The sequence below is a fragment of the Polypterus senegalus genome, chromosome 7 (genome assembly GCF_016835505.1).
Source record: "Polypterus senegalus isolate Bchr_013 chromosome 7, ASM1683550v1, whole genome shotgun sequence".
Taxonomy (NCBI): domain Eukaryota; kingdom Metazoa; phylum Chordata; class Cladistia; order Polypteriformes; family Polypteridae; genus Polypterus; species Polypterus senegalus.
Window position 1 is genome coordinate 65900085 of NC_053160.1, and position 26815 is coordinate 65926899.

The following is a 26815-nucleotide window of genomic DNA, read 5'->3' on the forward strand; positions in this document are numbered from 1 at the left end:
TCAACAGTCAATGCACATGTGTACCTAGATATTTTGGACACTTTTCTCATTCCATCGATAGAAAATGTTTGGTGATAAAGTCATTTTTCAGGATGATAATGCATCCTGCCACAGAGCAAAGAGTGTTAAAGCTTTTGTTCAGGAAAGGCTATAAACTAAATTACATGGCCACCAAACAGTCAAGATCACAATCAAATTGAAATTAATGGTAGAAATTTAGAAAATTGGTTCATGACCAGGCTCAATCCTGCAAAGATGATCTGTTAATTGACATACAAGAAAGTAAGGACAAGCTTGATGTAGAATATTGTTCTTCATTAGTAAAGTCCATGCCTCAGAGAGTTCAGGTCATCATAAAAGCCTGAAAAGGAGCAACAGAGTGCCAATTCTGATTTTTTTTTTGTTGTCAAACTGCCCTATTAGGCATTCCTTCAAAATATTGTAGTTTTTTTCTCATTTTATTTTTATTTATGGTATATTTATTTCACACTGCTCATCATAAAATGTAACATGCACAAAGATGGAAATCTGTGACATCCAGAAGAAATGACAGTTCTGTTTATTGAAGTGAATTAAAAAATTAGGTTCATCCCAACATAGGTTCTCCCCAACTTACAAACTCCAACTGCTGCAGCAATGTATAATGCATCTAAAACAATAAATGCAAACACTCCATTCATCATTTCACCTGACACTGTTTCTTTTCCTACTCTCCTCCACTTCTGTTCAGCAGCAGTGATTGCACTCACTTGCTCTTTTTGCTCCAGTGTGCTTACCACATCTCAAGTTCTCTTCCTCTCTTACAACTCCACCGTCTTTACCATTACTCCATCTATCTCTCTCTCCAGCTCAGCAATGCCATATGTATTCATAATATCAGCTTTTCTCACAAAACTGACTTAACCATGGTGTACCCAGTCTTTGGAATAAATCATCCAGTAGAACTGACTTATCTACTAGAAGGGACAGCCTTCAACAGCCCAACAGCTTCTGTCACAACAATCATCCCAGCTTAAATTGATCTGACTATGTGCCTTTATAGTTTTTCAATGCAACTTTTGTAAGTTAATGTTGGCAGGTCAGTGGGTTTCATATCTTAAAATCTATAGTATGGGTGTCCTCATCTACTATGGTTCATGTTTTGATTTACTATTCTTTGACCAGTGTGACTTCAGTTGTTAAGTACAGTTTGATGCTATTGTAACATCCAAGTTTAGAACTTCATGTAACTTTAAAATACTGAAAGGAGTGCAAAGTTGAGAAATTGTGACACAATACAAAATATTTGTTTTAGGCCTCTGTCACTTGGATATAATTGTTTGTATGTTTATAACAATCGGGCTGATACCCAGTATTAAGTTTTTCATTTATCATATCACAACTTCTTTTGGCTTTACCATCTATGATAATATGGAGGAATATTTCTGACAAAATTAAATAAATAAATAAATAAATAAAAGTACTGTGAAATGTGAGCATAAATAAATAAATGTGTCACGAAATATGTTTTTTGTTGCTTGCTTATTTACTTCATTTTGTCCGTAACATTCCTGCAAACCGTCATGAAATACAACTTGAAATAAAACTGTCACTTTCACTCATCAAAGTTGAGAGGGTGGGCTCTTAACACGCCTTCTAGTTACTGATTGGTGAATCGAAGCACAAGAATTGATTAGAAAAATGCTTACTACTGCCAACTATTTTTGAAATTATTGAAGAACAGGTGGAACGGACTCTACTACACTCCAGTTCAGGTGACACAGTTCCCTGCTCTGGACGTCCATCCTTTGACATTCCAGCAGAGTTAATAGAATACTCTACAGCAAGTTGTATGAAAAAGTAGCTGCGAATATGCACCTGACTTTATACTCATAAAACAAGGGTCAAATACTCAGTTCAAAAAAATTAGTTGGAGTTGCTTTGGGCATTCCATTTCAAAGTACCTAAACTAATACAGCTGTTGCAGCTTACCGTATATATCAAACTGGCTCGTTCGCCTTGTGATCGTCATCTCGGATACACCATATAGATCTACAATCTGTCGTACTTTTAAACAGCATAACAGAAGGTGTTCTATTGAATCAGCTGGGATGTCAAAGGATGGACATCCAGAGCAGGGAACTGTGTCACCTGAACCGGAGTGTAGTAGAGTCCGTTCCACCTGTTCTTCGATAATTTCAAAAATAGTTTCATCTGCATCGGAGTCTAAAAGGGCCGCCAACATTGTAATTTCTTCCGATAAATCTTCAATTCTCTCTCTGAAATACGTAATATCTTCGGCAGAATCCATTTCATCGGCAGTAGTAAGCATTTTTCTAATTAATTCTTGTGCTTCGATTCACCAATCAGTAACTAGAGGGCGTGTTAGAGCCCACCCTCTCAACTTAAACAAGTGAAAGTGACAGCTTTATTTCAAGTCGTATTTCATGACGGTTTGCAGGAATGTTACGGACAAAATTAAATAAATAAATAAGCAACAAAAAACATATTTCGTGACACATTTATTTATTTATGCTGTCATTTCATGACATATTTATTTATTTAGGCTCTCATTTCATGACACACTTGTTTATTTATGCTCACATTTCACAGTACTTTTATTTATTTACGCATTTATTTATTTAATTTTGTCTGAAATATTCTTCCATATGATGAAACATACAAAATTTAAGTCTTTAATGGTGACAGAGAATTTGATTCATTCACAAATCCTAGCAACTGTCTTATTATTTCTAAGCAACAAATCAATGAACAGTTTATGATTAACTTTAGAGCATGAATGATTCAGAATTTGTTTTACAGAGCCAGAGGCAACATTGCAGTGATTCAGAAATATGTTTGCAAACATGGATCCAGCTAAAGCAATTAATATCAAAGTCTGACATATTTTTTGCTCCACATGTTATCAAGTATTCTGGACATACTGATATCACTCTGGAGTATCTACTGCCATTGCCAAAAAACAGTTCCAATACAGGATTTTCAGCACTTTTGCAGCTGGAAATAAATAAGAGGAACATGAGATTGATAGTCTCCAGCTTTCATTCAGATATTACCACCTTGCAATCTCATCAAGAACAACTTTCCCCTTCATAATATAATTAATGATAGTTTATAAAATATGAATTTGAATATAAAAATGTACATTTTTCATAAACCACTGATATAGTCAGAACAAGTATGACCTACTGTAAGTAGATAATACTGTGTGAGGAAAAATCTGTTTTAATATCTTCTAACATGCTTGTTCCATTATCTTAATTTATCTGAAAGTATACTAAACCATCCATTATAAATACAGTGAGGAAAGGATGTTCTATTTAATTCAAAAAAGAAAAAATGACATTTTTCATATAAGGAACTCCTTAACATTTACAGTAGAGTCTCGCTTATCCAACATTCTGTATTATCCGACGTCCCACCGCAAAAAAAAAAAATGCATCAATCGGCAACAAGAACTGCAAGTTGCGAGCGTGAGCTTAGTCTATTTTTAGTGGCGAAGTTCATATTTTCAGTTAAAATTTTCTGTTGTTTTGTTGTAAAACATAATTACAGTGGATTATGTGGCCAGCCCTCTCTGGCATGTGTGTGTGTGTGCGCGCCTGTGTCTCTCTCGCGTTTGTGTGTGCATCTGTGTGTGTCTCTCTCTCTCTCTCGCGTGTGTGTGCGTGCGCCTGTGTCTCTCTTTCTCTTGCGCGTGTGTCTCTCTCGCAAGGGCGTGTGTTAGCGTATGTCTCTCTTTCTCTCTGGCACGCGCATGTGTTTGTGTGCATGTGTCTCTCTCTCTCTCGTGTGTGTGTGCGTGCGCGCGCGCGCGCGTGTGTCTCTTTCTCTTGTGCGTCTCTCTCTTGCGCGTCTCTCTCTTTCTCTTGCGCGTGTGTGTGCGTGTGTCTCTCTCGCAAGCGCGTGTGTTAGCGTATGTCTCTCTTTCTCTCTGGCACGCGCATGTGTTTGTGTGCGTGTGTCTCTCTCTCTCGCGTGTTTGTGCGTGCGCCTGTGTGTGTGTGCACGCGCGCGCGTCTCTCTTTCTCTTGCGCGTGTCTCTCTTTCTCTTGCGCGCGTGTGTGCGTGTGTCGCTCTCGCTAGCCCGCGTGTTAGCGTATGTCTCTCTCTCTCTCTGGCACGCGCATGTGTTTGTGTGCGTGTGTCTCTCTCGAGCGTGTTTGTGTGCGTGTGTCTCTTTCTCACGCGTGCGCATCTGTCTGTGTCTCTCTCTCACGCTTTCTCTCTCTTGCTGCACAGGGAATGCACAGGGAGAAATGAACACGTGCGGAAATCATCTGCGCGCACAAACCGAAAGGGAAACTGGCTCGTTCGTATACCTAGTGTGTGGTTGTGAACAGATGCAAAAGTTTGTTGAACTTTTTGGTCATAACCTGATTTGTATGTGTCCAGAGACGTTCGTGAACCGAGGTTCGTAATGTGTAAAATGATAACATAGTTTGACGTTTAATAGGCTTTTTCTTAACACCTCCCATTATCCGACATTTTCGCTTATCCGACGTTCTGCCGGCCCGTTTATGTCGGATAAGCGAGACTCTACTGTATTAAAAATTGTCAAGAATTTGTTAATGTGCCTCTGCCAACCTTTCAGATTTCATATTTGGTTTTCTAAATTCTTAGCTCTACTAATGGATTTGAGACAGGGTTGAAGTCAAGTTTGACATGAAAATGGTGCAACTTACTATGTAGTTGTGTGCAAATGTTTTGATACTACAGACAGTTTGTGTAAATAGCACAACCTTTGTGAGCAACAAACTTGCACATAACATTTTTGCAGATTTAATGCCATTATATTAGTTATTTATCAAATTTAACAGACTGGAAAAAATAAAGCACAAAATGTGACATGTGTTTTATTCTATGAGTCATAAAGCATACTCAGTGTCAGGTAATAACACAGGAAATATTTGACAAAGTTGGCTTAATTTGGCTTAACCAGCAGGTCAACCATTACTTACTGAATTTTCCAAAGCAGTTTAGTGTGTTAACAAATAATGCCCAGCAGGAGTTGTCTCTTTACCACCTACAAAATTGTGTAACATTAGCACAATCTAGACAAGAACAGGCCTTTCAGCCCAACAAAGCTTGGCAGTCCTATCCATTTAATTCTTCTAAAAATAATATCAAGTCTAGTTTTGAAACTCCCTAAAGTCCTACTGTCTACCACACTACTTGCTAGCTTTATACCATGTGTCTGTAATTTTCTGTGTAAAGAAAAACTTCCTAATGTTTTTGTTTTGTGAAATTTACCCTTAACAAGTTTCCAGCTGTGTTTTTGATGAACTAATTTTAAAATGTCTCGATCCACTGTGCTAATTCTCTTCAGAATTTTAAATACTTCATTCATATTCCTTCTTAATCTCTGTTTGATTGGACTGAAATGGTTCAACTTTTTTACTCTCTCCTCATAGCTTATACCTCTTAGTCAACCTAGTCACTCATCTCTGGACTTTCTCAAATGCTGCTATGTCTTTTTGTGGCCTGGGTACCAAAACTGTACACAGTACTCCAGATGAGGCCACACCAGTGTGTTACATAACTTCAGCATAACCTCTATTGACCTATACTTTACACAATATGATAATATATATATATATAACTAGGCTGCATAAACTGAAAAGACTCAGCTCTTTCAATCTTTCCTTAAATTCTTTCCCTGTAGCCCTGGAATCAGCCTAATAGCTCTTCTCTGGACTTTTCCCAGTTATGCTTTGACCTTATTTGTAGCCTGGAGACCCAAACTGTACATAGTACTCCAGGTGAGGCCTTACCAGTGTATTTAAAGTATGACCATAGATTCTGAGCTTCTACGTCTATTTATTAATTAACTCGCCACAAACAGCAGAAGAAGTGAGCCTGTTTGTACATACCCACCTTCTCTGGTATTTGACTAATTTGTGCTTGACAAGTACAAGTGGAAAATAATTGAAGAAGGGCATGACATTATATGCAAAAATGCATCTAAAGAAAAAACACAAAAAAAATAATAACGTATGAGCATAAACTCCTTGGCATTTTACTCTACACATTGTGCTATTTAGTCTAATATTGTTAGCCTCCTTAATGGCTTCTGAACACCATCTGACAGCTAATAGTGTTGAGTCCACTCTAACTCCAAAATCCTTCTCATAAGGTGTACTTTGAATTTTTAGACCTCACATTGTGTAATACTTTACATGTATTTACATTAAATTTCATTTGCCACAAATCTGCCTAACCCTGTATGTTATCCAGGTAAGTCCCTCTGTAATGATTTAACAGATTCTAGATCATCTGCCTCTCACACCACCACACCATGCTTCCTGTGTCTGAGCCTATTTTACACCCTTTTACACACTACACCCTGGACTTCCACTTCTTTTAGTTTAATGCATAATCTCTTTATCAAATAATGTAAAGGGATTTTTTCAAAACTGTTAAACATAATGTAAAGAGATTTTTTGGTCTTCTGTGAAGAAGTAAGGAACCATGAAAAATAACATCTACATTTAGGGGAGCTATACATTAGATATTTGTTTACAGTGTTAGTTGCAACAATAGTTAAAAATCTGTCTATGCATGTACAGTGTATGGTTTGTCATGCGAATTCATCCTAGTCTTACTTATTTGTAAACCATTCATTTAGTAATATGAATATGGTCTGGAAGAATTACAATATGCATAAATATACAGGATATAATACAAGACCCACTGATTTTTTTAATTATTATTTTTGGTTTATATTTATTGGCAACTTTTTTTAGTTTTAAATTGAAATGTGGTTATTGTTTGCTATTTTGTTTTAGTTTAGTAATAATAATTCTCTTTGTATAATCAAAATTATATTCCTTTTTTCATCTGCAACTAATTTCATCTCCACAAAAAAGTACAAAAATATTTCACAAAATGTATTCTTACAGTAGCTAGCTTCAGTGTTTCCTCAGGATATTAGGATTTTTCTCATGGTTATTTTTCAACTAAAATTTTTGCTCAATGTTTTGCAGTTAGGTATTCAGTTGTCTTTTGATCTCCTGGACTTCAGCTTGCTTTTGACCTTTGATTTTCTCTCTTTTATCTCATGGTCTATCACTTTGTCCTTTTATTCTGCCATTTTTCCATCCAGGCAGAACAATGTATACCTTGAATACATTTGACAATCTACACATTACATTTCTGACTGCTTTGTGAATCAGAATAGAATGAAGGCAGGAACCGCACATACTCAGTCACTTATATTGAGCCATTTCAGTGTCACCAATCAACCTAAAATCCGTTTTATGATTTTGAAGGAAACTGGTTGTCTTGAAGAAAGTCCTGCAGAAGAAGAATATTCACACTTCATATAGTTACAGTGTGGTAATATGAATGAAGGACCCTAGGACTAAGTACAAATAATACGATGACTAGCAAATAATTGATATTTCAGGAATATGATCACATCAGCATAGATGACAAAAAACACTATTTTATTGTTGATATTGTACAGCATTAGCTAATTCAAAAAAAGTAAATAAAAGCCTGTAATGCCAGCTGCTAATTCAGCATTGTTACCATGGACACGTTTTATAAGAAAGGCTAACAGTTACTTATTTACTCTTTATTTATAAGCCCAATATTTAAACAGTAACAATGCCTAATGAAGAGTAATATTTTGAAGTTTATCTTAAAATTATTTAAAAAAACATTTTTGAAACTGTTTTAGAATTATTCATGATAGACATGCTTATCTGAATTTGTATGTATACCTACATTATTAATAGCTCTGCTTTTTCAGTTGAATTCAATTTTGATTTTTTCAATTGATAAACACAAGTTCACTGGAATTCTTACTCAAACCTATCTCCTTAAAATTGCTTTTAATAAAAAAGGTGTCTATATGGAACAATGAAAACAGGATTTTAGCAATGAAAAATAGCACTTAAGTCACAGTGCTTTGTTTTTCTGAAAAACAAGTATTTATGGATGAAGCAAAAAAATTAATAATAATGTATCATTTCAGCATTGTGGAATGTGCAGACTAGCCAGGTCACTTTATAATCTTTGGTGCAAACATCAAAGAACAACCACCTTTCTGGTTTCCAAGACGCTTCCCAATTTGCATGGCTCTCAGGAATTTAACACAGCTTAAGTCTTCAGTTGTTTTGATAATATAACCTTCCATTACCTTGTCCTATTTTGCTCTGAATTTCAGGTTTCTCTAAGCATAGTGCAGCACTTCTTGCTGGTCACTGATTATCTTTATTCTTGAAAATGCACCAGTATAGGACCCTTCACATCCTAAAAGAAGGTCATTTTGATTTTCTTGGCTGGGGGAATTTCTTCTTTACTGGGGGACTGGTGTTTCCACTGCATGTTTTGTCTCTAACTTTCTGGCTCACAACGATGGACCCATGTCTCATCGCTGGTGACAATCTGCTCCAAAACACTTGTTATGAAGATCTGTTTCACCCCCTCCATGTGCTTTTGCTTTTGCAGATCAGTAAGCTGATTTTACAGAGGGTCCCAATACAGTGTTTATCTTAGGTAACATATTTGTAAGTGATAACATTGGCTCCTGTTACAGCTGAAAGTGCCTGGCAAAGAAAATTGATCAGCTTTCTAAAGCAAAACCTCATGCTATTCAGATATCCAATTTACTACTTTTATTTTAGGAAGTGTTTTTCCATTTTAGTCAATTTGGTGGAGGCTACACAAATGCGTTTTTCTGACTGACACCTCTTTTCACTAACTCTCATAATTTATCTTGTTGATTCCTATGTTTTAACAAACTTTACACAATAAAAGCAAAATGTATACATTTTTAAATAGCATTTATATATTTTTACTTGTGTCCAGTCCAGGTCAGTAAAGCAAATAGTCTTTTTTTTCTAAATTACCAAATAAAAGTTTGCAGGGCTCTTAGAAGAAGATATTGAAAGGATCTCATAATTAGACAGGTGGACACAATTTAAATTTAAGTATCAGGTGTCCCTTCCGTCCAGTCTACAGTACAAAGTTTTTCAATAGTAGCACTGTGTTTATTATTAACTTTTCATAAGTCACTATAGGCACTGTAAGCATGTATATCTATATTGTATATTTTGTAACAATTATTTTATGTGGAAACATGCATTTCACTTGCATTGATAAAACGGCCAGTGTTTAGAATGTTTCAAAAGCTATAAATCAATCACATTATGGTAATGACTAATTACCTCAAGCACCTATCACCATTTCAGTTCAGTCATGAATGCTGAGTTGAGTACTTGAAAAAACAGACAAAGCAAGCTTTTTTCAATTTCATTCCTTAAAAATGATTTACATTAAAAGCATTGATATCTGCCTTATCTAGTGTGTAGGAGTTGTGGTTAGAAAAAAGTACACTAAGTGTTGAGGTGCCATTTGCTACCATTCCTGTTGATTTTTAAGGAACAAAAAGCTCAAATAGTGGTAATCACTACACAGGAGAACTAAGTAAACTAAAAGCTGCAGAAGAGGCAGAACTCCTTTTTATACTAAACTAGCAAGCAATTCGAACGCCGCAACAGGGACATCTCATTTTCTTGTTTTATCAGTATGCTGAGTTTTACCAACAAAGCTAATTATTTCTGTCAGATCCAGTTTGTAACAGGGGAGAATACTGAAGGAAAATCTGTGAAATAACTGAAGAAAAACAAAAGAAAAGAAGGAAACATCATCAATATTTGCCAGTTGATGTTTAATTTCATTAAGGGCTGTTGACACACATGAGCAAACCTTTCGGTTGAGCTTTGTTTTTCGAATCGGTTTTGAAGCTTTTACATTATTTCTGCCATTATTGTCACCGTAATTCTCTACCAGGAAGACTGATGGCTATAATAAAATAAAGAATTATTCTGGTAAAGAAAATAAGCCAAATAAGACTATAGTGTTAACAATACTGTCTTATAGCTCCAGGGACCGTTAGTTGATTCTCATCTCAGCCTGTGTGAAAATTTCCATCTACTTGTTGTAGCCACATTGTTTAGGTTTTTTGATTTTTTTTTTTTTTGCTTTTTAAATGCTACCACTCTTCTCTTTTTCCTCCTCCGATGATGTGCATATTATGTTTATTGTGGACTGTAAATAGGTTTAGGATGAACAAGTGCCAATTTAATTGTGTTCATACCCACTGGTGCACTGATGTCCCATGTAGGGTTGATTTCTTCTGGCTTGGTTTCTGCTGTCTTGCTGCCCTGTAATGGAAGGAACCATTGCAGAAAACTAATGAATCATAAGACATCATGGGGATTTCATGAAAAGTCATTAAGCAGACCTTGTTTTATTTTTTCTATTGTACCACTTACAGTACCAAAAAGAAAAATGTAGAAAAATGACACACTGTATATCCTTGAGAGTTGCAAAATTTAATATGCTATCATTTTCATATTATTACTGTTTCTGGAATGTTTAAACATGTTAGTTTGTAGTTAATCAGTATTGCTGGGTAAGTCTTTTTAAGAAATGAAAAACTTAAATGGACTTTAGGGACAAGTGTGCAGCAAGTTTCAGAATCTCTTATATATATTTCTCTTCTGGTCCGTCCTGCTTCCTCTTCAAAACCGGCCCCTCCCACACCAAGCCCCATAGCACAGAGTTTGATGTGTGGTACAGAAAGTGGAGCTGCAGATGAGGATCTGAGTGAGCCAGAGGAGTGTCAGTCTGTAGGAGATCAGTAAGGGGGAAGGGGGGGGGGCTTTAAATGTTAAGACCAGTATTTTGTATTGTGTTCTGTAGTTAACAGGGATCCAGTGAAGTTAAGAGAGAATATGTGTAATATGTTCAGTGGATTTAGAACAGGTTATTATCCTGGCAGCAGAATTTCGAAGAAGTTGTAAGCGATGGATACGTTTTTGTGGGATGCCGGATAGAATAGCATTTCAGTGATCTATACGTGAAGTGACTCGGGCATTAACCAATACTTCAGTACTGTGTTACGTAAGAACAGGACAAAGTCTAGAAATGTTTCGGAGATGGAAGAAGGCAGTACGAGAAATGTTACTTATATGGGAGGAATTATTTAATAATATTATTATTATTATTATTTAATAATTGCCATTATTAGTGTATAAATAATTGCATTTAAATGATTCACCAAAATCTGTTTTATGTAAACGATACTGTTTTAAACATTATTGTTTTTTCATCAGAAAACTCACTTTCCACGTCTACCTGTATTAGTTTAAATGGCACTTTTGCCACTTGCAACAGGGCGGACGCGCAGACGTATCGCATCTACTGGGCAACACAGTGAATGCGGCGTCTATCTATATATATCTATGCTTCGGACTACCGCGTTCCCCGCTCCTCTCTCATGACCCCATTGGTATCACGTCACTGCCCAATATCTAGCCTGACCGCGTGACCTTTCACTTCGGCCATGTGTGTGCCTGGGAGTCTTTTCCGTAGCCTTCTACAGGAAGGTACTCTCTTGACCATTGGTATTGGTTTCGCTCCTTGCTATTTTCGTTATACTGCAACGGTTGTTTCCTAAGCCTTTGTTGTAAAATGAATGACAGTATCTTCTCTGTCGATGGGTTTTTGTACAACGTCATCTCTATTCCGGGATCCGGCAACTGCCTGTTCCTATCAGTGGGTTATTTCTTGACACAAATCATCTCCAGCAAAATACCTATTCACAACTGCGTCTTTCAAGAAGTATTTCTTTCTTCTTGATTTCGGAATTCCTTTCTCACTGTTTTTCGTTCCTATTCTTACACCACCGTATGCTACGGCTAGCGCCGGCTAGTATACATTAATGAGCTATGAAAAACTAAAATATTGTGAGCACCCGCCTAATATGCTGTTTCTCCTTTCTCACAATGATTCCAACAAAACCTCTGAAGGTGTTCTGTGGTATCTGACAAGCATTCCTGCTGTGGAAATTAATTGACTGAGTTGTGTGGCCATTACAATTTGGCCCTTATCAAAGACACTCCAGTCTTTACACCTGCCCATATCTTCTGCGTTTAATACATCAACAATGAACACCTAATTCAATTTTGCTGTATAATGTATCCCTGACCTTAACATCTACCATTCTTATGAGATAGTCAGTGTAATTCGCTTGGGAGTGGTCATAATGTTTTAGACCATCAGTGTATACTATACATCTAGTTAACTTGGTTTTGTTAATAAACTTGAATTAAATCGTAGTCTTAGTAAAATAATAGTCTTTGCCCAGTTCATTAAAAGCTTTCAGCAAAATTTCTAAACAAAGAACTGAAGTAAATCAAACCATGAGTGAGTATACTATAATAGGTAATTTCTTGGTAAGCTGCTGCAATAACATGTTATGTTTACTTTTGGTTATCTTTAGAATATATGATCAGAAGGCTGAAAGAGTGTGATTGATCATCAAAGTTACTTTTACATAAAATTGTGGTACCTTTAGCCAGATGTCAGTAATCCATTAGATATAGAAACATGTATAAAATGTAGTTTGGCAATAGTAGAACTGCTTGGCACTACTTAACGGTGTGTGTCTACATTTTTGAACGGTTCATTTGAAACATTGCATGTTCACAGTTGTATGCAAGTCAATGCTATAATCTCAAACAAAGTTTTGCAGGAATTGTAGGCAGCATTTAATAACAAACATTCTTTGTAGCTAAAGTGGAATATAACATATTCTCAAATCCACTTAATCCACATCAAATTTGCTGGAACCCAGAGCCTGTCTTGGCAGGACTTGAAAGTTAAGATATATTTGGTTTTAATTCATGTAGTTCAATGTAATTAAAAATGAACAAACTGCTTATTGCTTCTCTGGATATAGAATTTATTTATATGCTTTAATATCTAATATATATATATATATATATATATATATATATATATATATATATATATATATATATATAGTGTATAATTATTGCCAACAATTTAGTACATGAGCCAAAATTCATAGTGTTAACAATATTGTCCTGGAATTCTTGAAATTTTGTCTGTGTTCACTGTTAGTAACCAGATTAAGAATTATGATCAGAATAGAAAAGTCACCTAAAATTAAAACATATAATTTGATTTGATTTACTTTTGTCTTTTACTTCTAAAACACTTCTGTCTATTTAGCTTGACTTACATTTATTATATGTTTGAGTATATTGCATTAATGTATTACACTGCTTATCTCACTAGGTTTACTATATATATATATATATATATATATATATATATATATATACACAGTGGAACCTCGGTTTGCGAGCATAATTCGTTCCGGAAACGTGCTCGCAATCCAAAGCACTCGTATATCAAAGCGAATTTCCCCATAAGAAATAATGGAAATTCAGATGATTCATTCCACAACCCAAAACTATTCATATAAAAATGATTAATACAAAATATAAAGTAAAATACATAATACAAATTAACCTGCACTTTACCTTTATAAAGAATCATGGCTGGTGTGAGTTTCTAAACTCATGTGGGATTCCACCAACGGGAGGACACGCGGAAGAGCGTCCCAAAGCAATCGCAGTCTCCCAGTGCTGTAGCAGTTAGCCGTATAAGTGCATCCAAAAAGATCGCAGACATGCTATAAGCGCCTGTTGTCAATGGGTCATACAAGGAACATTATAAAGATCCCGGTACAATAAATAGCAGCGCTGTTGCTGTTTCAAGCTGAATAAAGCTGGTGTTAAAGTACTGAGACTCAGCTTTGTGTTTTGGGGAGCAAGATGGGGACTCGCACTTCACAGCGCACACACACACAGTCACAATGCTGTAGTAAACAGACGTTGACTATATGAGTGAGGCACACAGACTCAGACGGAGAATAGGAGTCGATTGCCAGAGAGAGAGAGAGAGAGACGCGCTGGGCAAGCGAGATGAGAGAGACGCGACGAACGAGCGAGATAAGGAGAGAGAGAGAGACGCGCTGGGCGAGCGAGCGAGATAAGGAGAGAGAGAGAAGAACCATCAGCTCAGTTGTGATCACATAACGCTCAGCAGACAAAGTATATCCATACTACTCGTATTGCAAGACATCGCTCATTTATCAAGTCAAAATTTATTAAAAATTTTTGCTCGGAACACTTGTAAACCGAGGTTTCACTGTATATATAATTTTATATATATATATATATATATATATATAAAATATTGCTTTCCACAACTCCCTGCGATAGGTGAAAATCCGTGAAGTAGAAACCATATGTTTGTATGGTTATTTTAATATATTTTAAGCCCTTATAAACTCTCCCACACTGTTAACATTATTAGAGCCCTCTAGACATGAAATAACACCCTTTAGTCAAAATTTTAAACTGTGCTCCATAACAAGACAGAGGTGACAGTTCTTTCTCACAATTAAAAGAATGCAAACATATCTTCCCCTTCAACGAGTGCATGTCAGGAGCAGAGAATGTCAGAGAGAGAGAGAGAGCGTGAGAGAAAAGCAAACAATCAAAAAATCAATATGTGCTTTTGGGCTTTTAAGTATGCCGAAGCACCGCGATAAAGCGTCATTTTTTAGAGGAGCGTCCGTATCCTCTAGGCAAACAGTCCCTCTGCTCACACCCCCTCCGTCAGGCGCAGAGAATGTCAGAGAGAGTGAGAGAGACAAGAGAAAAGCAAACAATCAAGCACCGCGCGGGAAGGAAATCGTACAGTATATCATTGAGGAGTTTTATTTAATATGTAATAAGTGCTCTGATTGGGTAGCTTCTTAGCCATCCGCCAATAGCGTACCTTGTATGAAATCAACTGGGCAAACAAACTGAGGAAGCATGTACCATAAATTAAAAGACCCATTGTCTGCAGAAATCCACGAACCAGCGAAAAATCCGTGATATATATTTAGATATGATTACATTTAAAATCCGCGATGGAGTGAAGCCGTGAAAGTCGAAGCGCGATATAGCGAGGGATCACTGTATTGCCATAGGAGTGATACTGAAGGCTAAGCTAATTCTGAATTTCAAATCAACTACAAATCTAGACTGAATTGTGAAACTCAGTTTCAACTTACTATATTTATGGTCACAGTCGGGAGGTTGATTTCTGGTATAAAGTTTTTGATAAAGTTTGTGATTTGTTGTGGGGCACACTTACCTGTGAAACCTTTAGACATTTTCAGAGAGTCAGTACTGCAGTGACAGCCTCAAATACTTCTTAATGCTACACATGTCCAGTCCATGCTATGAATGAGTTCATTCCCTCATATAGTTCTTGCTGCAAATGCCAGCCCATGGTATTAATGTGTTGATTTCCAACTCTTGGTCTGTCATTTTTACATCATAACACTGTTGAGTTACTGTACATTCACAGTTTCTGTTTTAAACCATTGAATTTTGAACTAAACCTTTCACCCTTTAAGAAAGTATCACATTCACAACTGCTAAAAATAGAAAATTGATGATTTTTCTTTTTTAAAAGAAGAAAGGTGAAACATAAAACTTGAGTTAAATGTTTATTTTTCCCATATTACACAACACACAAGGAAGTCAATGTCATCACATCTCACCCTGGATTAAGTGGTTGGACTCAGTGATGCATGTACCTTTTCAATTTTGAGGATTTGTTTAGTGAAAAAACTATAATATGGAAAAAAATTAACAAAGAACACGTACACATTAAAAAATAACGCTTAAGCTTTGTCAGGTCTAAGTGCAGAGATACAGGATTCTCCTGTTTTGAGTGGCCTGCTTCCTTCCCACCACTCTCTTTCCCAATGTCTCTTCTCCTTTTCAACAGTTATCACTTGCCTTTCTACCATCAGTATCTGGCCACCCTTACTTACAAGTAGGATCTTCCTCTACAACCCATCTCAGAGTTAGATCTGACAGAAATGGGTTTCTGGCATTAAATGCTCCACCAAATCATTGATCATCAGTTTCAAGAGACCTATGTGGTCCTTCACAAACTCCATTAGGTAGCTGCAGTTAAAATTGAACAGCAAATGACCAATTAGCATAGGAATCCCTAATAGTTTCACAAATCTACTGGTTTGGGGATGTAGGTTTGGTCTTTCTAGATTGCATCTAAATACATTTCCATTGTATGTTGCTTTCTATATCATTGGCCCTAAGTAAACACTGTGGTTCTGTAAACCTTTTGCAGTAAACACATCAGACCAGTTAATGAAAATATTCTCTCTCTCAGTTGAGAAATGCCAAAATGCACTACACGTCCATGTAATACTAATCAGTCAATATACCTGGTTATCTCCCTTTCTTAAACTGGCCTGTTTTTCTTTTTTGTTCTCCTACTTCAAGCTTGCCTCAGCAGACTTTGGTTAGGCAAGTCAAAATTATTTTTTTTTTTGATGGTTCCCAAGTAACAGGAAGTCAATACAATCATATGAAAAAGTTTGGGAACCCCTCTTAATTCTTTGGATTTTTGTTTATCATTGGCTAAGCTTTCAAAGTAGCAACTTCCTTTTAATATATGACATGACTTATGGAAATAGTAGTATTTCAGCTATGACATTAAGTTTATTGGTTTAACAGAAAATATGCAATATGTATCATAACAAAATTAGACAGGTGCATAAATTTGGGCACCCCAACAGAGATATTACATCAATACTTAGTTGAGCCTCCCTTTTGCAAATATAACAGCCTCTAGATGCCTCCTATAGCCTTTGATGAGTGTCTAGATTCTGGATGGAGGTATTTTTGACCATTCTTCCATACAAAATCTCTCCAGTTCAGTTAAATTTGATGGCTGCCGAGCATGGATAGTCTGTTTGAAATCATCCCATAGATTTTCGATGATATTCAAATCAGGGGACTGTGACGGTCATTCCGGAACATTGAACTTCTCCCTCTGCATGAATAGAATAGAATGTAGATTATGAAGTGTGTTTTGGGTCATTGTGTTGTTGGAGTAACTGCGTAACTTTGTGACTGATGCTTAAACATTATCCTGAAGAATTTGTTGATACTGGGTAAAGTTCATACAACCCTCTACTTTAACAAGAGCCTCAGTCCCTGAATTAGCCACACAGCCCCATAGCATGATGAAACCTCCACCAAATTTGACAGTAGGTAGCAGGTGTTTTTCTTGCAATGCGGTGTTCTTCTTCTTCCGCCATGCAAAGCGCTTTTTGTTATGACCAAATAACTCAATTTTTGTCTCCTCAGTCCAAAGCACTTTGTTCCAAAATTAATCTGGCTTGTCTAAATGAGCATTTGCATGCAACACATGACACTGTCTGTGGCATATGGTCAGAAAGGGCTTCTTTCTCATCACTCTGCCATACAGATGTTCTTTGTGCAAATTGCGCTGAATTGTAGAACAATGTATACATACACCGTCTGCAGCAAGATGTTCTTGCAGGTCTTTGAGGTGATATGTGGGTTGTCTGTAACTATTCTCACAATCCTGTGCATATGCCACTCCTGTATTTTTCTTGGCCTGCCAGACCTGGGTTTAACAGCAACTGTGCCTGTAGCCTTCCATGTCCTGATTACATTCCTGACAGTTGAAACTGACAGTTTAAACCTCTGAGATAGCTTTTTGTAGCATTCCCCTAAACCATGATACTGAACAATCTTTGTTTGCAGATTTTTTGAGAGTTGCTTTGAGGCTCCCATGCTTGTCACTCTTCAGAGGAGAGTCAAAGGGAAGCACAACTTGCAATTGACCACCTTAAATACCTTTTCTCATGATGGACACACCTGTCTATGAAGTTCAAAGCTTAACGAGCTAATCCAACCAATTTGGTGTTGCAAGTGATTAGTATTGAGCAGTTACATGCATTCGAATCAGCAAAATTTCAGGGGTACCCAAATTTTTGCACAGCCAGTTTTTCACATTTGATTTAATTTCATAAAACCAAATACTGCTTTACTAAAAAATCTTTGTTTGGAAAACACCCCAGTACTCGGATGTTCCTGGGAAATGAAAGACATACCACTGTTATCTTTTTTGCTGAAAGTAGAGTAAATTATTATGCAGTCTGAGAGCCCAAACTTTTTCATATGACTGTATGTAATTCAACATATATGTTTTGGATGCAAGTATTAATAGCTTTCACCTGGAAGGTCATTATCCTAATCAATAGTGCAGCTTTTTCCTACTTTAGTAATAATCGGTAAGTATTCAACATAAATGCTTTCCCACTTATTTCCTGACTTAAAATTTTTTTTTTCTAAATGCCATTATGTGACACTATTTCCTTGGGAAAGAGATCAGAATGCCTTCAAACCAATAGTTACATTTTCTTGTTTTTTTACAGGCCTTGTACAATTCCATTAAAAATGAGAAGCTGGAGTGGGCAATGTAAGTATATACCTGTACTTGTATTTAAATTAATGTGTACCAATGTAAAAGTCTGTGAATACAGAGTACAACTTGAAAATCCTCTTGCGTAGTGTTCAGGAGGTGTCATTACTCTTTGCTTAAAGGCTTTTTGAACATATTATAATTTAAATATTATTTGACCAGCATGGAAATCGTATAATAATATAGTTCCTATGCTTGTCAAGGTTTACCAGTATTTCTGAATCAACCATTTAAAAATAACTCCACTTGCTTTTTGAAGCTTGCTGGTTTTTCATTTGTATAAATTGCTGTAAAATATAGTTCTGTCTTGGGTTGCATTTTAATGTACCTCTTGAGGGTATCCTTTTTCATACTGTGAGCATTTTCTTTTAAAATAAATATCATGCTTGTGTGTACAGAGTAGGTAACTCAGAATAAAGAATTGACAAACTCAAAACTGTCATACAACACACAAAAAGATAGAAAACAGGAGTATATACCTCATTTTGTTTCATAAATCTGAACCTCACAAAAACTGTCTAAATGCTGTTCATGTGACTTTACAGAAAAGTTTTATTTTAATTTCTGTTTGTGAACTGTTCTATGTAATACAGGACTGTTTTTTGGTGATTTACCTCAACAGTGTTTGGCAGGTGATCACTCTTAGTGCTGAAGTTCAAGAGAGTCAAAAAGCAGTAAAAAGAAGTCCAGTGTAGCCTTTTCCACCTGGAACTCATTCATCTCATTCACAAATAGAGCTGGGTCTCTAAACCTCCACTCACAAGTATGAAATTCTTATGCATAACCCAAATCGCTAGAATATTAGTTCACCAGCAAGGATTTGTTTTTATTTTATGTGTAACAATTATTCAGTTATAGAGTCCATTCTATTCCATTTACAAGTAATACACACCTACACCTACAGAGTTGATTCTACAATCAAATGAAATAAAAATAAAAGAGTAATAATTCCAAAACTCTTTGCTTTTAATATAAAGCTGTAGTGCAGAGTTTCAGCGTAGTATATGTGTACCAAATTTCAGGCTACAGGTTATTTGATGTTCGACCTTGACCTTCCTGGGTTGATCTTTGAGCTTGGAGGTCAATCATCACCCCGAAAGCTGAAAGTAGAGGTCATGTAGTCTGTATAAGAAACATCACCTGGATGCACTAGGACACATCATCAGTGATGTATCCTGAGGTCATCGGGCATTTCAGGTCTCGCAACATCATACACCCTCACTCAGGCAAACCAGCCGGGGTTGATCAAACCCTAACTTGCATCCCAGTAGTGATCCATAGACCAGCCCTCTTTATCCAAAGCCACCTTGAGGCTTTCTCTGCTTCACTTGCGGATTTAATGGCCCTCTTTTTTGCCGCTCCTGTTATACCCAGCCGTGTGAGGACTCTGCAGAGTGAGCGTCCTGCAAATCCTCTGTAGCCAATTTCTGTGGTCTCATAGATTACCCTCCAGCCTCTGTCCCTGCACTCCTCCACCAGTTCCTGGTACTTGGCACGTTTCCTCTCGCTAGCTTCCTCGATACGCTCTTCCCAGGACACTGTCAGTTCCAGCATAATCAGCTGTTTTGAGGCCTCAGAGGTAATGTTCATGTCTGGCCAGAGAGGTTATGTTACAATTTGCTGTTGGAACTTTAGCTGCTTTCCCAAGCAGCTGCCAGTCAGAGGCTGTGTGGAAGAGGCCTGTTATTACTGCCTTTGCCTGGGATTGCTCTCCCGCTTTAACAAAGTTAACTGCCTTCTTTGAGCCGTGGAGGAGTTTGCTTGTTTTGATGGCTGCAGCCAAGCTTTCAGCAACTGCCTTGAGCACCTTGTCATGGTGCCACCAGTAGCAGCCATCTACTAGAGAGCCTCTTCCTGAACAAAGTGGGCAGGATGGTGTTTCGCTTTCCCCACACGTGGAGGTTTGCTGGGCTTGGCAGGATTGAATGATGTTAGATCTAGGCTTTAAACCTACCAGGCAGGCCAGACCTATCAACCTTGGTGAGCCATGTCCCAAGCTCCTGGGTGGATTTCTGAATGGCAGCTGTGTCTTTTAGACTTGAGTCAAAGACTTTCCCCAAACTCTTGACTGGCTGCTCTGTGATGGATGGGATGACTGTTCCCATGATAGCAAATCAGTACTTATCAGTCACCTTCCCCTTCTTTAGCACCTTGGACCTTGACTTGGAAGGCTTAAAACTCATCCTTGCCCATGTGATGAGTCTCTCAAGTCCTTGTAGGATCCACCTGCTCCCTGGGACCGATGTTGTCGTAATGGTTAGATCATCCATTTAGGCTCTTATCGGGGGCTGTCGAACACCCGACTTAGTCAGGGGCCCTCTACATTCTACCTCCGCTGACTTGACCACCATATTCATGGCAAGGGCAAAACGAATAATGGAGATGGTGCACCCTGTTATTATTCCCTTGCCAAGCCAATGCCAGTCTGATATTTCTAACCCAGAAGTGACCCTTATCCTGAAGTTGTTATAGTAATCCAGGATCAGATCCTTGATTTTCCTGGGAACATGGTGGCGATGTAGTACGAGCTCAACCAGCTTGTGTGGTATAGACCCATAGGCATTGGCCTGGTCCAACCACAACACAATGTGACAGATTAGGGCCGCTATCGCTCCCTTGAACCCTTGTCCAAGACGATAGACACGAGGTAAAAGTCCAAATGTTGACTTTATTTATACACAACCGTGCACAAAGCACCCTCCTCTCCATAATACTCATATAAATAATCCCTAATCACTATAATAATAACAATCATCCACTTCCAGGCGCGTTGCCACCCTTCCACCCAGCTCAGCTCATCGTGTGGGAGTTCCCAGAGTCCTTTTATATTCCCTGACCTGAAAGTGTTTCCAATCCCCAGTCCATGTGATCTCCTGTCACTTCCTGGTCAGGTCAAAAGTACTTTTCTTCACCCCGGGGCGTAAGGCAAATATTTATTGTTCCTCCCTGCAGCATCTCCTAGCAGCCCCCATGGTGTCCAGCAGGCCTGTGCATAAAGACTCCAATGTCCATAATGCCCTGCTGGTCTTCGGGGCACCTCCTGGCTGCATGGGGATATTGGCTGGGATGAACAGCCGGCCATACATCATAGTACTCCTCGCCCAGCGAACAATTATAATTTGGAGCGGCTAGCCCCGCAAGGGAAGTCTTTCTCCAAGAGGAGTTTCCGGTCGAACCTTGGCTGATCCTTGTTTCTCGTTCCCTGGAGAATCTAGGGGGAATATTAGTCCAAAACAACACCTGGTCCCCCGCTCTCTAAGGACAGTTTTGCCAAATGTGGCCCAACCTTCGGCATCCGTAGCACTGCCTCCGTCCTCCTGTTATTCTCCCCCTGCGGGACTTAAAACAATTAGGAAAAGTTAGGTCCGCCCCTTTTATTGCTGAGGAGGAGACCCCTGCCGCCTCGGTCACGATATCTTTTCTTTCTTTTTCAGGAGATTTTATTTTTGGGATGTCCTGTTTGCTTTGGGGGTTTTCCACGTTCGATCGATCAGCCATTTCCCGGCCCTCTTTACCTTTTCGTGGGTTGAGCGGTGCTTCACTCGCCTCCCCCTTCCCCTTCGAAATGTCCGAGTCCATCTTTTCCAAGGTATGGCTGTAAGCAGTAGGACGCGGACCTCCTCCTTCCCGCAATGTTTCGGGTTGAGTCACGTGTCCCTCGCCAACATGCGGAAGTCCTTCTTGCTCGTCTGCTGGACCGAGAACATAGCCCCTTCGCTGGGTTTTTTGTCTGCATCCCGCAGGACCTCCGGATGATCTTCCTTGAAGTATGTGCACGGAACAAAATGTGTTATTTTAAAGATGTTAGTAACTGAATCTCCAGCACATACCTCTTGGCAGTCGTCCTTCTCCGGAGGCCTTTCCCGACTCGTGCAGTCGTTCTTCAACTCATCCCGAACGTCTTCTGTGATGAGCGTGGAACCTCCGCGGATGCTGCCGCTCTGCTTACCCCTCTTCTTTCCCATTATGGACTTGGAAAACGGGTTTTCTGACGATGTCGTGGTGTGTCTGAACGACGTCTTCTCAGGGTTCTCTGCCCACAGAAAATTTAGGTACAGGTCCTATGCAAATGACGCTAGAGAATCCTGCCGACTACGCCACTGTGACAGATTGGGTCCGCTATCGCTCCCTTGAAGCCTTGTCCAAGACACCAGATAAAGGTCCAATAATTGACTTTATTCTTCACAAACAGTGCACAAAGCACCCTCCTCTCCACAATACTCATAAATTAAACAATACTCAATAACAATAAACAATCCACAACTCCCAGACACGTTGCCACCCTTCCACCTAGCTCAGCTCGTCGTCTGGGAGTTCCCAGAGTCCTTTTATATTCCCTGACCCAGAAGTGTTTCCAATCCCCAGTCCATATGATATCCTATCACTTCCGGGTCAGATCAAAAGTCCTTTTCTTCACCCCGGAAGCACGTCATTCCCCTTGTCCATTTGACTCGGACGTACTTCCGGGGCGTAAAGCAAATATTCGCTGTTTCTCCCTACAGCGTCTCCTAGCGGCCCCCATGGTATCCAGCAGGGCTGTGCATAAAGACTCCAATCCAATGTCCATGATGCCCTGCTGGTCTTCGGGGTACCTCCATACTGCAGGGAGGGCTCCACCTGGTGGCGTGGGAGTATTGGCAGGGATGAACACCCGGCCATACATAACAACAGTAAGGACGCCTCTGTTCTCATGAGCCTCTCTGATAAGCTGAGTTGCTGAGTTACACGTGTGCTCCAGGCAGCCAGGGACTCCAGGAATCCCCCACTTTTGGACAGAAGGGTCGATGTAGTTATTCTTGAGGAGGAACTCTGTCATTCTTTGGGATACGATGCTGAAAAACACCTTTCCTTGTACACTCAGCAGGGAGAGAGCACACATCCACTGGTCAGCGACTTTCCCTCTTCACCAAATCACCCTCAAGTTCTTCCACAGGTGCTGGAGATGTGCAGGACAGCGCTTATAGACAAGGTAGGGTACGCTGCTTAGGCCTGGAGTGGAAGCTGATCGGGCTGCTTTGATGACCTCCTCAACTTCCTTCAGACGGCTCACCCAGCTTGAACACTATTATTGGGAGGGCAGGGTTGATGAGGGCTTAATTGGCATCAAGATCTTGATCCCTCCTAGGATCGCTCAATGTGTCCTGGAGGAAGCACTTCACTTCCTCTGATGAACACTCAAGATGCCCACTGCGCTTATCCCCTAGCAGTTGTTTCGTAAAACCAAAGGGATTGGCAATAAAGGCCGCCCACCTCCTCGCTCTCTCTTCCCCACATCCTGTGCCACTCTGCTCTGCAAAGGGTCATCAGCTTCTTCCGCAAGATGTTCTGCAGTTCTGCCGATGCCCGCTTTTCCTCATCAGCAGCTGTCTTGTACTGCCTCTTGAGGGTTCGAAGCTCTTGCTGTATCTGATGTATGTTGAGAGCCCTGCGGTTCATAGTATATGAGGTGGACTTGGTCTTACCCTTCTCAATCTGACCAAACCTCTCAGAGGCATAACTGACGATGTATATGTGTACCAAATTTCACGTCAATAGGCCAAACGGTTTGAGATTTGGACTCTGGTGCATTCTGATCTGATAGCATCACATAGTTCCAGCACCTTTTTTAGCTACATGTTAAGGCTATAAATGTCCAATTTTAGTACACTCCTGGGGTACTGAACCGAGATCACTGAGAGGAGGGGGAACCAGAATCACTGTCATGTATGTGAAGCTTGCTTAAGGTGCTCTGTGGTTTGTGATGCATTGCCCTACTCTAGCTGTCCCATTTCAGCTGTGGTCATAAATGAACATACCCCGTCGGCAACAATACTTCCTTACGATGCGACTTTCAAATGATGCTCATTTGATATTAAGAAGTCTGGTATTTGCCATAAGAACATTCTCCACACTTTTACAGTAAAACACCAGCCTTTACTATTGCCATGAGAGGAAGGGATCCATCTGCTTTAAGATCCAGTGTGCTCAGATGCCCTTCTAATCACCATTGTTGTAAACAAACAGTATTTGAGTTTTTGGTTCTTCTCTATTAGCTTGAAGAAATCTATCAAATGTGTTTTAGTTGCAGATTACTGATACTCCAAAGTACTTTTTGTTCATTGCATCATTCTAGTTTGTCTAATTTGTAAGTATACTAGTGTAACTGACATTAAAATAAAATGCTTGCATACTCCATGATTCATATTAAGCTCTTTCTTTGCAGTAGCACTTTGGAAAGTAAAATTAAGCCGGGTGTATCATTCAGCCCATTTCATCTCAATAAAGAACACATCTGTAGTAAGAGGCAGTAATGGCTTTTCTTTTTAAGTAGGCAAAACTACCATGAAACGGCTTGTGTAAGTCTTGTCACAAGTCTTATCACATTTGCTTTTCATGTAGGTCTGGAAAACTTAGTACTGTCTTTCTAAACATCATTTTGAAAATTAGTAGTAAACTTACTGGTATGCAGCAGATCTCAGTCAGTGTGCCATATTAAAAAAAACTTTTAAGAAAAGCCAACTCTTTTCAATAACCATTTCTTTCTCACAAGTTTCATTTGCTGCTGAGATAGAATATCAGGGCTGAAGTGCAGTAGGTTTAAAAACTCTTTTATTCCCCTGAGCTATAACCTTTTTGAATTTACTATTCATAGGGATCCAGTTGAATTCTGAATTATAATTATCCATTGTGAACGCTGGCCCCAGCACAGACAGACGGACGACATATTTTGCCCAACACACTGTTTATTTACAATTATTATTATGTACAAAAGTCACGTGCACTCACACAACCCCAGTGCTGCTGGCACTGAATCCCCCAAAAGTCCAGGGCCCAGAGTCACTGTGCCTTTCCTCTGGCCGCCTCCTGTCCTCTCTCCAGCTCCGTCTGCTTCCTCCCGACTTCCACCAAATGACTGGAGGGAGGCGGCCCCTTAAATAATGCCCCGGATGAGCCCCAGGTGTTTCCGGCCTCTTCTCTTTAGCCACGCCCCAGCGTGGCGGAAGTGTCGGCTGCTTTCCTGGCGGCTCTCCGGGCGCCACCCAAAGTCTTCCCCCCGGCACTTCCTGGTGTGGCGGAAGTGCCGGGCTCCCGGGATAATTAGGCACCGGGGCGCCGCCTGGCGGTGGCCACGGGTCCCTACAGGGCTGGGCTTCCAAGCCCTGTACCCGCGGACCCCTGCCTAACCAGGACGGACGCCCCACTCAGTCTGGAGGAGGCACTCGCCCTCCTCCGGTCTTCCAAGGCGTCCCGGCCGGGCTCCATCCCCGGCCAAAGACCACACAGGGTAAACCGCATCGGGCGCCGCCGGCGGTGTCCACGGGTCCCTACAGGGCTGGGCTTCCAAGCCCTGTACCCGTGGTCCCCTACACAACCAAGACGGACGCCCCCTCGCGGTCTGGAGGAGGCACGAGCCCTCCTCTCCTCCTCCTGGGCGTCCCGGCCGGGGACCACACCATCCATCCATCATCCAACCCACTATATCCTAACTACAGGGTCATGGGGGTCTGCTGAAGCCAATCCCAGCCAACACAGGACGGAAGGCAGGAAACAATCCCCGGGCAGGGCGCCAGCCCACCTTAGGGCGGGCGCACACACACACACACACCAAGCACACACTAGGGACAATTTAGGATTGCCAATGTACCTAACCTGTATGTCTTTGGACTGTGGGAAGAAACCAAAGTACCCAGAGGAAACCCACGCAGACACGGGGAGAACATGCAAACTCCACGCAGGGAGGACCCGGGAAGCAAATCCGGGTCTTCTAACTGTGAGGCAGCAGCGCTACCCACTGCACCACTGTGCTGCCCCGAATTATTATTATGTACTCTCCAAATTCAATTTTCTTACTGTATAAAATCTTATTACTTTGTGTACTGTTGTGTACTTTGTGTATCGTTCGTTGTTTTTTGGCAGTGTTTTTCTAGTTTTAAGATATTTTTTAGTTTTTATTTAGTTTGTTTTTCACCATTTTCAAATTTCAGTTTTTATGCTTTTTTTGCTTTTATTTAGTTTTAGTTTTTCAGCAATTCTCAGCTTTTGTTCCATTTAATTAGGTTTGTTTTACTCACCAAAAATGTCCACAAAAGACGCACTTTGCAAGTGTAAAAACAGTTTTCATTGTAGTTGTCAAATCATAAATTATTAATGTTTTACCTGTCAACTTAATGTGTAAAATTGTTTGTGACAGATCTCCCATTTTCCCATGATAATATGACAGTTTAAGGCTTTCAGTATACTCAAAAACTGCAAGCATAAGATGATGTGTGTTCTGATGTCATTTGTAGCCTGAACCTGCAACAAGTTTAAACAAATGGTTATTTATTAAAAAAAATATACTTCACTTTGAAAAAAAATATACTTCACTTTGTAGTAAGGTCACCATATACATATACTATTTTTTATTTTTGTATCTTTTGATGCAGACTATATGTCATTAACTCATTGCAGAACTTTGGTAGTGTATTTTTTCTGGGAATTCTTACTTTGCTTATGCTTTGAAATACTGTTGAAGTCATTACATAAACTGTGTTATTAACAATAATAGCTGAAACAGCGATGAAAGTTTTTCCATTTATAAAGTGCATTTCTGCAAGCATACCATTTATATTAAATACTGAAC

General features: G+C 39.4%; 1 protein-coding gene across 2 annotated transcripts in view; it reads left to right on the forward strand.

Annotated features, from left to right (window-relative positions):
• psd3l (pleckstrin and Sec7 domain containing 3, like) overlaps positions 1–26815 on the forward strand; it is a 579632-nt gene that overhangs the window by 452284 nt on the left and 100533 nt on the right. For both annotated transcript variants that reach the window (XM_039758767.1, XM_039758768.1), the window contains one exon: positions 18167–18210. In XM_039758767.1, the coding sequence (XP_039614701.1) occupies positions 18167–18210 (44 nt within the window). The remainder of the gene's footprint in view (positions 1–18166; positions 18211–26815) is intronic.